Consider the following 13,741-nt stretch of genomic DNA (forward strand, 5'->3'; position numbering starts at 1 on the left):
CTTCTAATAAAACAATTTGTTTCTGAATCTATCACTATAAACTAATATTTTTCAAATACTTTCAAATTATTGTTACTCCCAGTGAAGCTGAAGAATATTAATTCAGCATTCTAGATGCTATAATGAGGGATAGCAATAATAGAGGAATAACAAAACATGCCAAAATATAGTGAATACTTTCTATGTTTCTACCCACTTAATTTTAGCATGAATTGTAAATTAGGCCCCAGGAGCTCACACCAGTCCCTCCTTACAGGCTCTTCTTCAAATGCCAAATCATTGTTATCCATATAATTACTTAATTGTATAAAGTAATTCTATTTATTCTTCCCACCCAGTTTATTCTCCACCATACCAAATTTCCAGTCACCAACTATCTGACTGAAATAAAATTAGTACATTTTGCCACTTTCTTTTTCTATGAAACAGCTTGATCGCTCATCTGTGATTTCTTGATTACATCTTTCATCACAGATAATGGTGGTGTTTTGCTATAGGGCCAAACAAAATTGCTCTTAGCTCCAGAAATACTATGCTCGTTAGGTTTTCACATTTTTACCGTTCACCTTGTACAGAGGACACCCCTCTGCATTCTGATCTTTCTGCTTTCCATCACATCCGTATGTGTATTTATTGTTGTAATGTTTATCCTTGTGACTATCCACACACCACTCGTATAATACTTTGAACAAAACTTTAATATATTTTCTTCTGTCTTTGTCCTAGGGTGACATGTTTATGGAAAAATGCAAGCAATTACATCGGGGCAAATATATACTGAAAGAGACCGAGGGTTAAAAGTGTATAGGAAATTAGGCACGAGTTTGAAATGGTAAAGGCTTGCAGAAAAAGCTAGAGTAATTTAGATATTTGTAAGCAAAGATATCAGGTCAAAGAACAAAGGAAAAATACAGGCACTCTCTCTTTACTTGGCTGTAGTGAGACTGCGCCTGGAATATTGTATTAATTCCTGGGCTCCATATTACCCAAATGATACTACCAAATTGGAAGAAGTTCAAAGAGAAACAAGCTGAAACAAGAGAGCTTTGCTCAGGAGGAAACATTAAAAAGCAAATAAGTAGTGCTTGGCTAAACAGTTTCTAAGGGTAGTGGATGTGTATAATGTAGATGGGCCGAGTTCCCTTCCCATCTTCAGCAGAGTACAACATGCTGAGTCAGTGTCCAAACTCATTCCCCCTATTAATTCCCTTCAGCTAATTAGCTTCATTAATAACTTAAAAAATAAGAATACAACTGAAACCTCAGCCAAAACTTCCTTCCTGAACTTGGCTGATCCGAGCTTTTCCTCCAAAATTTCCTCTGTCTTAGTTCCTTCTCTCTTGAGAGATTCTCCCATGCTCATACATCCAAGTTGGATTTAATGAGCCACAGTGACTCAGCAGGAATCATTCAGTATTTACCTGCAGATTTTAGAAACCTGTTAACAAGGATGTTTAACAGCAAAGTCCTGCCACCCTGTTAAACGGGCCACAATAACAGTCTACACATCTAGGAAGTGTGTTAGCTCCATGGAGAAGTAGAATTATTTAGTACTGTATTCCTAGATTTTTATGGTCAGATGGGACTACTCTGAAATACTGATGTAACTAGGAGTAATGGAAAATAATGAAGAATTAACAGGAAAAGCTTCCTACTAGCCCTCTAAAATGTCTTTTAAGGAATTGGTGAAGTTTGTTCACTTGGGACGATAAATTTAGACTGGATAAAACACTGGAAAATATATCACAGTGCTCAGTTCTGTATTTGCAGGAAAATGAACTATATCTCTAATGGTATGAAAGGTATCTGGAATAGTCTAACATTGAGTCTTACAGATGTGAAGAGTATCATACAGAAAAATCAATCTTCAGGATCAGATCAATAGATGATGTAAATCAACCTAGTTCCAACTGAAGTCAATGAAGCTATGGCTTCATTTATACTAGCTGATGATCTAGCCTACAAACTTGAACCACCAAACAAGATTCATGGTTAATAATTTCTGAAAGTATTTATTTTACTTCTATCTGACAAGCTTCTTTCTGAATAGCACATGTAGGTATTCATGCATTCCTCCTTAGTGCCACTAACCTGTGCTTAAACATTGGGAAGGGGGTTTACCAGAGTCTATGATCCTACAGAAATACAAAAAGTGGCGAGCAGAAGCCAGATTCTTAGCTGTGAATTAACTCCTCATCAGTAACAGTCTTGCCATTCCCTTCATAAATACAGTTCCAATAAAATACTATTAGCCAAATTCCACTCTCAGTTACATCAGTTCAACTCTGGAGTAACTCCACTGAAGTGACTTTGTGTTTACACTAGTGTAAGTGAGAGCAGCACTTTTCCCCCTGAGGACTTTTCTAGATGAACATTTAGTGCACATGTAAATCTACCACATACTAGCCTGCTACACACTCTAGTCCAGACGGACTTCTGCTGTCACAAACTAAAAGTTTCCTAGTGCACTTTGTCCTACTCCTGTTTCAAAGCCAGGTAAATCAAAGCATACTACGGAACTTTTAATGAGTGGCAGCAGGGTCCACACAGACAATTAGTGCACAGCATGCTATGCAAGGTAGATTTATACCCCGGCTTGCAGTGCACTAACTATTCATCTAGACAAGCTCTGAGACACAGCAGCAGCAGCAGCTAGATTCTGGGTGCATCCTGACAACACCTGTATCCTACCACTCAGGGGAAGAGTGATTCAACCACGCCTTGAGGGTTTCTCATCAAGTTTGAAATGTTATAATTAGTAGGGTTGGTCAAAAATTTTGCATCAAAACTGTTTTTCAATGGAAAATTTAATGTTTGGGTAAATTAAATTTCCCACGACAAATGTAAGCTTTCCATGGAAAATTTTGACTTTTTGTTGAAAAACAGAACACCTGAAAACTTTTCAGTTTTCAGCTACAAAATTGTCACTTGGAAAAGGTGCCTCATTGAGATTGTAGTTCAGGAACTTAATGCCCCCATTTTGCTCTATGGACCAGTATCTCCAGCTGGACTTCACCTCCTCTGGATGGACTCTCATGAAGTGCCATGGTGGCACAACAAGAAGGGGGAAATGAAGATGAAATCCAACCGGGGAAATTTTTCTGTTTGACTTTTTGGAAAAAAATGAGAAAGTTCTTGATGGAAAAGCTAAATCCTAAAAGGATAATCTGAATGTCTGCAAATGTGCACAGAGCAATCCAAAATAAGCCCATCATTTCTACATCACCGTATTTTGTACAAGTACCCATTTATAATTTCTTAAAAGTATACTAGCAATCACTGTCTATCACCCTCCCTGCATAAGACAGTAAATAGTCTAAAAAGGTCCTGAAACTTAAAATTTGTGACATAGATCTGATTTGCATTATGTCCTTCTGAAACTCATGATCAGAAAATGTGAATGTTAGGGTCTAAAGGGATAGTTTGGATCAAATTCTCCTAACAGCAGCATATTTGTGGATTTATCAGAAATTTACAGCTCTCTCATCAGTATTACCAATGTCTCAGCTCTGGATTCTGCCACATGCAGGCTTGGTAGCTTTCACAGAACCAGCACAAGGGAAAGCAGCAGGGATGGGGAGGTAGAAAAAAAAACAAAAAAGAAAAAAAGGACAGAAATTATGGGAAGAAGTTTCCTGTATTCTCTGCTCCAAATATGCAAGTTAAGTGGTATAAAATAAACCCAGTATGGTATTCTGGCTAAATCAAATGTAATTTAATCTTTAACTGGGCTTGATTTTTAGTCCTTCATCTCACAATTCCCATCAATCCCTTCCCATCATCACCTTAAAGACTGGAGGAACTTGAAAACATATTAAATGGCAAAATGCAATAAGTGCCAGTTTTTGTCCCTTCAACGCCTTCTGACCACCTTAAATTAAGTATAGAGTAGCTCAAATTGTGACATACTTCTTTTACAGTAACTCCTTATATTTTTAGTCACAACAGCCAGATTATGATACTCTTACTTAGACTGAAGAGAACCTTGCTCCACAAGTAATCTCACTCACTTGAGTGGGACCAGTTTATGGAGCAAATTGCTACTCGTATGAGCAAGGGTATCAGACTATGGCCCAGTGATATGAGGGATGTTCATTAGAATATACAAACAACAACAGAAACAATAATTCTAAAATATGTTTAACAAACTACTGAAAAATTCATTTCAATATTAGTAGAGGGTTTCAGACAAAATATTAGGGGTGGTCCACTAGGAAATGCCAAGTCTTTGCTTCAACCATTGCCTCCATTATCCTCCTTCATCTTGCTCCATTTCTAATATGTCTTTCTACTTTCTGTATCATCAAAGTAAAAAAACATTCAACTCCCAGTCTGTGTACTATTCAGTGTAATTGAAATAAGAAAGTAGATTTTATTCCCCCTTCCCAGATTTTATCTTCAGAGGTACTCTATGGCCACTAGTTCCAGTTGACCTTCACCAAAAAAAAGGTGGACTAGTACATTTTCCCTTAACTTCCCTTAGACAACATTTAACTTGTCATTAAATTCTTTAACTCAAACTTTTTCATTCTCTGAACTATATTTTAATACAGATTGTCTCAATGACTTCCTTCTTCCACTCACCATTACCTCCCTCCCTCATTCAAGATGGCATAACATTCTTAAAGTAGCTACAGCAATTGGTTACCTGGAAAGTAAATTAAAAGTATTTGAGCCAGACATCCTCTGCTGATGTAAATCAGTGTTGCTCCAAGGACTTCAGCGTAGCTACATCAACCCAGACTGACACCAGCTTAAGGTCTGACCCTCTATGTATCTTACCTTTGTTAATGTAACACAGAAGCTGGAAATGAATAAAAGAAACCTCCATCATGTGACCAGCAAATGATCCACTGACCACAATTTGAGAACCACTGTCTAACTTCTCAGTTATTTGTGTTTCTCATAATGAAATGCTTAGAAGTGAATGCAGTGGGACTGGTGCTTCATTACACCAGTTTTACATTAGTATAATTGCACGGAATTCAATGGAGTTACACTGGCTTTATGCCAAATCTTCCAGACTGTGCCCAGGTACCAAGCTTCCTGTTAGAATTAACAAGCCAAAGTCTTGTATCCAACTGAAGTCAGGTGCACTTTCTGAAATCTTATCTTCAGATCCTCTAATTTGTTAGTCTCTAAAATGCCACAAGTACTCCTTTTCTATTCCTTGAGGAGCTCCATTTCCACCTGAATTGTATAGATCTGACAACTCTGCAGGCCCATGTTTGTGATGCTTGGCTAATCCCAGGAATAATGACATAATTTGTTTTATTGAAGTAGGTCCACGTATTACTTATCAACTCTCTTCTAACATCTTCAAATGTTAACTGAGACTATTACTTAATATATTTTATATCAGGCTTCTGGATACATTTATTGAAGGGAAAATTAAACAGAAATTTAAAGTAACAAGTCTAAAAATGTACCTGAAAAATTCCATGAAAGAGAAGCCATAGCCATGCTGTTCTGCAATTCCTGCACAAACAACATTTGCAGATGCTCCAATCAATGTCCCATTACCTGTAATTCAAAAAAAAATTAATGCCAGTTTATATTTGTCCTTTGCTTCTTACTCTTCCTTTGATTTGCCATTCAGTTAGTCTAGGTTGAAGACTTTAGATCTGCTAGTTAGAAAAAATAAATTCTCTTGCATATACCTGAAAGGAAGCCATCTCAACAATAACTCACAGCCTATAAATAGCTTAATGTTTTCATAGATAAGCCTCACATCATCCTCAGATTCCCAGCAAGGAAAGAGAATGGGAATGAAACATAACACTATGTAGTCAAAATTACACCAATGACCTGTATTCAGAGAAACTTTCTGATTATTGGTTTTATAAAAATAGAGGTGCCATCAAGATAAAATGAAGACAAAGAGGAGGAAGTACAGGAAAGGAAGCACATTTCTGCAACAACATGTTGAACTATTGATTGAGGGTCTAAGAAAATGGATGCATTTCTTCTGTGTATACATGAGATTGGCAAATTAATCTCTTAATCTCTTTTTTACACATACATAAAACTAGTGATTTTAAAAAAAGTTGAAATAAGGTGCAGGCTGAGTATAGCTTCAATAGTCAATGGTGGTATGCCAATTTATACCTCTCCCCCAAGAGATAGCAAAGTATTTGTGCTGTATTTTTAAAATGTGTGCATCTTTGAGGGGGAAGTACACACTAGATCTTGTTCCTCTGCAATTCTTTCAATTGACCTTCAAGATGACCTTCTCCCATTCCATTTCTAATCACTCCATTTCATATATGAATAAATAAATTATTCAGGTATCCAAACAGTCCAATTCATTATCCAAAGCTTTAGGTTGGGAAGACCTGCTTGAACTTGATAAAAGTTTTGTAGCTAGCTGACTCTTCCAATCATAATTGGTGTCCTTTGCCAATAAATCTGGCCTGAAGCATTGCTGGGGAAAAATTACAATACTTTCAGCATTCTCTTCTGTAAATGATATTTTGAGCAAAAGGGGCAGCCTTCTAAAAGAGGGCTTTTTCCAAATATAGTATTGCAACTCATCTGTTGTGTCTAATGGTACTATGTTAGGAATCCATTGTTCTAAGCATGTATTTTTCCTGTGCTCCCTCTACCATAAGATCATTCTTACATTTTGATCCTGCTACTCATTGCTGTACTGATATTTTACTGGTCTGACTTTGAGAGAACTAGATCAGAAGGTAATTAATGCTGAGGTTAATTGTTTTGACTCAGTAAGTATTCTGGGTCCCCCAGAGCTCAGCTTATGAAAGAGCAGAGCTGGGGAAAGGCAGTCACATGATTTTCCAAAAATTCATATGCTGTGTCTGGAGATTGCAGTGACTAAGCCAGCAAACCTACTATCATGAATAATTATTTTGTTCACATAGCTTTCCACATCCCAAAGTACTCAGGAACAACATCACATATAGTCTAAAACACAATACAGTAAAACACCCTCTTCACATTCAAGCAAAACAAACCTGTGGGGTTCAGGTATGGGAAAAGAATGGAGGGGTATGAGTGTGTAAAGGTAAAAAAATATGGGGCCAAGAGGGATTCTAGTAAAAATAACCTTGGGGAAAGATTTATGCTTTTTCTTTTAAAGAATATAAGAAATGCATTGTAATAGGTAAGAAATAAATTACAATTAACAAAATATTAAGAGATTTAGCAACTAAATGACCAAATTATTCAGTATGCCACCTTGGCCTGATTCCCTGCTATGCTACTCCAGTTTTACACCAACAATGGAGTTATAGCAGAATAAGACAAGAATAAAACAGTGGTGACAGGCAATGAGGAACACAGGGTGAACATAATGAGATCATACTCAAGCCACCAAGCTAGCATGCCGCTGCTGCTGCATTCTGAAGAAGCTATAAGTGATAGGGATTTACTGCTAAGAGCCTCAGGATCACACTCTAGATAGTTATATAGTCTTAATCATGATACTATCTAAGTACCTCACAAACATTAATGGATTTTATCTTCTCAACAACTGGTCAAGGTAGGAAATTTTATAGATGGGGAACTGAGGCACAAACTAGAGTAAATATCTTGTCCAAAGTCCTATAGCATGTCTTTGGTTAAGCCAGGAACTGAAACCAGGTCTTCCTTCTATGTTAGGACCATTCTTCCTACTCTGGGCCCTGCACTGCTGTTGTACATTTATCATGGGGTTATCAAGGATCCAACCTGTGCAAAATAGTGCAATTAGAAAAAATACTTTCAAACCTAGTCCAGCGCATGGCTTTAAACAGAAAGAGGATAATCCAAAATCACAATTTCATGATTCTGCAAAAAAGCAAACTAACTTTCTTTGCACCTAGAAAGTAAAAATTTTTCACAAGTCTGTATATGCTTCTACAGCTCCAACATCTTTCATCTCTTTTCATTTAAACTGAATTATTTCCTTGCTACTGCCCCCCAGATTGTGTTTTTCTATTTTTTAATTATCACATTTTTCCTATGAGTATATTTCCTCTTTTCACTCTTTCTTTTATAAAAAATGTTATAGTTCCATACTGGTTTTCTCTGCACCATGAAGGAACAACTTAAAAAACAGGTTTCAGAGTAGCAGCCGTGTTAGTCTGTATTCTCAAAAAGAAAAGGAGTACTTGTGGCACCTTAGAGACTAAAAAATTTATTTGAGCATAAGCTTTCGTGAGCTACAGCTCACTTCATCAGATGCATTTGGTGGAAAATACAGTGGGGAGATTTATATATACACACACACGGAGAACATGAAACAATGGGTTTTATCATACAAACTGTAAGGACAGTGATCACTTAAGTTGAACCATCAAAAGCAGCGGGGAGGGAGAGGGAAAGAAGGAAAACCTTTCATGGTGACAAGCAAGGTAGGCTATTTCCAGCAGTTAACAAGAACATCTGAGGAACAGTGGGGGGGTGGGGTGGGGGGGAGAAATAACATGGGGAAATAGTTTTACTTTGTGTAATGACTCATCCATTCCCAGTCTCTATTCAAGCCTAAGTTAATTGTATCCAGTTTGCAAATTAATTCCAATTCAGCAGTCTCTCTCGTTGGAGTCTGTTTTGAAAGTTTTTTTTGTTGAAGAATTGCAACTCTTAGGTCTGTAATCAAGTGACAAAAGAGATTGAAGTGTTCTCCAACGGGTTTTTGAATGTTATAATTCTTGACGTCTGATTTGTGTCCATTTATTCTTTTACGTAGAGACTGTCCAGTTTGACCAATGTACATGGCAAAGGGGCATTACTGGCACATGATGGCATATATCACATTGGTAGATGCGCAGGTGAACGAGCCTCTGATAGTGTGGCTGATGTGATTAGGCCCTATGATGGTGTCCCCTGAATAGATATGTGGACAGAGTTGGCAACGGGCTTTGTTGCAAGGATAGGTTCCTGGGTTAGTGGTTCTGTTGTGTGGTTGCTGGTGAGTATTTGCTTCAGGTTCGGGGGCTGTCTGTAAGCAAGGACTGGCCTGTCTCCCAAGATCTGTGAGAGGGATGGGTTGTCCTTCAGGATAGGTTGTAGATCCTTGATGATACGTTGGAGAGGTTTTAGTTGAGGCTGAAGGTGATGGCTAGTGGCATTCTGTTATTTTCTTTGTTGGGCCTGTCCTGTAGTAGATGACTTCTGGGTACTCTTCTGGCTCTGTCAATCTGTTTCTTCACTTCAGCAGGTGGGTATTGTAGTTGTAGGAATGCATGATAGAGATCTTGTAGGTGTTTGTCTCTGTCTGAGGGGTTGGAGCAAATGCGGTTATATCGTAGAGCTTGGCTGTAGACAATGGATCGAGTGGTATGATCTGGATGAAAGCTAGAGGCATGTAGGTAGGAATAGCGGTCAGGAGGTTTCCGATACAGGGTGGTGTTTATGTGACCATTGAATATTAGCACCGTACTGTCCAGGAAGTGGATCTCTTGTGTGGACTGGTCCAGGCTGAGGTTGATGGTGGGATGGAAATTGTTGAAATCATGGTGGAATTCCTCAAGGGCTTTTTTTTCATGGGTCCAGATGATGAAGATGTCATCAATGTAGCGCAAGTAGAGTAGGGGCATTAGGGGACGAGAGCTGAGGAAGCGTTGTTCTAAGTCAGCCATAAAAATGTTGGCATACTATGGGGCCATGCGGGTACCCATCGCAGTGCCGCTGATTTGAAGGTATACATTGTCCCCAAATGTGAAATAGTTATGGGTGAGGACAAAGTCCAGCCACCAGGTTAGCCGTGACATTATCGGGGATACTGTTCCTGACAGCTTGTAGTCCATCTTTGTGTGGAATGTTGGTGTAGAGGGCTTCTACATCCATAGTGGCTAGGATGGTGTTTTTAGGAAGATCAACAATGGATTGTAGTTTCCTCAGGAAGTCAGTGGTGTCTCGAAGATAGCTGGGAGTGCTGGTAACATAGGGCCTGAGGAGGGAGTCTACATATACAAATGCTTCTGTAATTCCTGCTGGCATGATCAACATGCTGGCTGTGACTCCTCTACGATTGAAACCTTGTGGTATGTTCCATGTTATGCATGAATAGTCTCAATAGCATAGTTGTAAAATGATTCAAAAACAACGTCTTTCCATACTGGTCAGGGAAACTATGCTAGAACTCTGATAGCACTGTTGCTGTGACCATGATTCAATCACCGCATGAATAGAGTTTTTCCTGTTTCCTCTCCCTCCACTGATTTTTCAATATTCCTACCAACAGCACCAGCTGTCAGTGGCTTTCCAAAACAGGGGCTAGATCTAGGAAAAGGCTAGCTCAGCAGAGAGAGGAATCTGGAAAGATTTAGTGTTTTCTGCTGCAATAGAATTTAAAAGCATGATATTACTTCTCGCTCTGCTCTGGCTAGAAGTCCCCAGTACATTCAAGCTGAATGTACTTGCCAGTTTTATATTGTAGATCAGTTCACTCTGTCTTGTATTGGTGACCCACTGAAATAAGAATGTGTTTAAATACAATAATCTGAAATATAGATAGAACAAGCTTCAAGCAAAGGACATGCTGAAATTCATGACAAATAAATGTATTAAGTAAATAAATACAATTAAATAAACCTACACTTGTGTTTTAGGAAGCCAAAATGCCAACTGTGCTGTCCTTCTCCAATCATTAGTCTATTATTAATTTGCAAAATTTGCATAGCAAATAATTGCTTTCCACAAAAAGAAAATCATTAGTATAAGTAAAGGTACTATAGTACTTACTTTAATTTTATCCACAGTGTAAATAGCATCAAATTAGTGTTAGATTTTAGGTAGATTCTTTACTAAAGCAATTCAGAACATAATTTTATTTCAGAGCTGAACCATTAAACTATTCTTCCTTTCTTTATATCATGACATAGGACCCTTTTAAAAACACCAGATGCACAATGCCGTAAATATGAAAACTCATGGATATAGAACAAGTAAAATATTACACTTCATCTTATCCACACACTGTTGATACTGCCTCTATATATAGTTGACAGTCAGGACAATTTTTAAAAAAGTGCAACAACTTTTCAAATATTTGTCCCTCAACCTGAAATATACTTATATAGAGTCATCTTAAAACTATGGTGTTTGTATTTGGGATTGGTGAAGAATATTTTAAAAGTTGTTCGTTGCAACTGTCTTTAAATAATATGGTGTGCAGTTTTAGAAATTGCAAGCACTGTCCAGTTCAAGGTCTCAATTTCAATTTTGAAATTCCTCATGGATTGATTTTAGCCACCTGACAGAACATCTCTCTCTTAGTGGCCACAGCTTGCAATGACAGCAAAATTCCACTGTTGCCATGACACTGACATTGATAATAGGATGCTTCTGAGTGCAGAAGAAGCGACTTTTATAGTAGATGCACCAATTGTGGAATTCACATTCTTAAGTGACAAGACTCTTCAAAAACACATACACAAAGGCACCAAGCACCCATGCTCTCTCACACACCAGCCTGTAAACAAGGCAAAAAGAAAAAGGAGTACTTGTGGCACCTTAGAGACTAACAAATTTATTTGAGCATAAGCTTTCGTGAGCTACAGCTCACTTCATCGGATGCATTTGGTGGAAAAGAAATGCATCCAATGAAGTGAGCTGTAGCTCACGAAAGCTTATGCTCAAATAAATTGGTTAGTCTCTAAGGTGCCACAAGTACTCCTTTTCTTTTTGCGAATACAGACTAACACGGCTGCCACTCTGAAACCTAAACAAGGAAACCTATTTCTCCTACAAGCTGGGAAGAGAGAAGAATAAATTGTTATTTCTATTGTTAAATGTTTTGGAGACTCTCAGATACTAAAATAAGGGACAATATAAAAATCTACAGACGTTAGGAAGAAAAAACTTTCATCTGAATGTTGTTCTTTGAAAATAGAAAATTATCATTCCTTTGGGGGAATATTTTCATGTTATTTTCTACTTTACTGTTCTTTGTGGACTAATCAAAGGTTCTGGTGTGTGAGATTTAATTTATAGGAAATGTATTCTGTTTTTGATTTTTCCTTTCATCCTTAATTAATAGATCAGTTTTTGATAGGGTTTTTAATTTAAAAAATTAATTTCTGCATTTAAAATGACAATGTTTATAAAAATCTTTTCAGTTTCTCTTCAAGTAATTCAATCTTCAGTTATGACCATGTGAAAGATTTAGCAATGTTACCCAAGCAGCTAGGCAAAGCTCTGGGCCTTGCAGGCTGCAGCTGGAAGTAGAAATTGACAAGAGACAACAAAGTCTGGTATTTTCTTTAATGTAATCTTGTGTATTTACAAGGAACATACAAGGTCATGTTTCTCAGAATCTAGGAGGAATAAAATTGCAGGAGACAGTTCCTTTATTTGCTGTTCAAGCCAGCACCATGTATTCAAAAAGCATTGTCTCTTAGTTTTATCTTGAGGCCACATTACTGTGCTTCCAGCCTGCCTCAGCTTGACTTTCTCTCTCTGCTTCTTTCTTGCTCCTGTCCCTGTGTTGTCACTGCTGTGCCCCTCTCTCTCTCTCTTTCACACACACACCCTTGACCCCAAAAAACAATCCCCTGTTGAAACCTCTTGGCCAGAATCATTAGAATTCCTGATTGGTCTTGAGTGTGCTTTTGATTTAGAGGCCACTGTTGTTTGTTACAATTAACCTGAAATAAGGGCAACTGTTAAACTCATCAGTTTGGGGAGTGTTTGGGTGACGAGATGTCCCAATATTATAGGGACAGTCCTGATATTCAGGGCTTTTTCTTATATAGGCACCTATTGCTCCCCACCCCCATCCTGATTTTTCACATTTGCTATCTTGTCACCCTAGGGGGGGAGTTACATGACCTGTAGAGAAGATGGCTCCCCCACACACTAAACCTAATCAATTAAGGGCTCCTGGGTACCTAAACTACAACCTTCTGTCAGAAATTTACTAATTAGAAGAGAGGGACCATTTTTGTTGTGTTATTAGGGATCCTGCTAGGAAAAATAGAAACACTGAGGGTATGTGTACATGCATCTGAAGAAGTGGTTTTTTTACCCATGAAAGCTTAAGCCCAAATAAACCTGTTAGTCTTTAAGGTGCCACCAGACTCCTTGTTGTTTTTATATCTACACTGCAATTAAAAACTCATGGCTAACCTGTGCCAGCTGACTCAAGGTCACGGGGCTCAGGCTAAGGGGCTCTTTAATTGCTCTGTAGATGTTTGGGCTCAGGCTGGAGCCTGGGCTCTAGAACCCTGGAGGTGGGAGGGTCCAAGGCTTAGGCTGCAGCCTGAACCCAAATGTCTACACTGCAATTAAACAACCCCTTAGCTCAAGTCCTGCAAGCCTAAGTCAGCTGACATGGGCCAGCTGCGGGTGTTTAATTGCAGTGTAGATATACCCTAAATGACCCAAACTTGAGTCTCCAAAGAAAGGTAATGTCAAGGAAACTCAATAGTCTCTCAGGCAGGACTTTTCAGCTATGAAGGACTTTCTAAGTACCACATTTGATCTTTTATCTTACGATACACGTGAACTCTCTAAAGATGTGGGAGAAGTCAAAGCACATTTAATCTATTTCGAGAAAAAAATACAGAAAACAGCCATAGAATTGAAGGAGATTAAAATGGAGGATGCTTTCTTAAGGCAAAGACTAACCAGTCTTGAGGAGACACAAGAAATCTTAAAAAGAAAAGGAGTACTTGAGGCACCTTAGAGACTAACAAATTTATTTGAGCATAAGCTTTCGTGAGCTACAGCTCACTTCATCAGATGCATTCAGTGGAAAATACAGTGGGGAGATTTATATACATAGAGAACATGAAAC

At 38.2% G+C, this 13,741-nt stretch overlaps 1 protein-coding gene across 1 annotated transcript in view; it reads right to left on the reverse strand.

Annotated features, from left to right (window-relative positions):
* The window catches only part of OCA2 (OCA2 melanosomal transmembrane protein), a 275,411-nt gene that overhangs the window by 54,257 nt on the left and 207,413 nt on the right, over window positions 1-13,741 (reverse strand). The window contains exon 22 of the mRNA XM_043492950.1: window positions 5,430-5,523. Within this exon, the coding sequence (XP_043348885.1) occupies window positions 5,430-5,523 (94 nt within the window). The remainder of the gene's footprint in view (window positions 1-5,429; window positions 5,524-13,741) is intronic.

Source organism: Dermochelys coriacea, chromosome 1 (genome assembly GCF_009764565.3).
Source record: "Dermochelys coriacea isolate rDerCor1 chromosome 1, rDerCor1.pri.v4, whole genome shotgun sequence".
Lineage (NCBI taxonomy): Eukaryota > Metazoa > Chordata > Testudines > Dermochelyidae > Dermochelys > Dermochelys coriacea.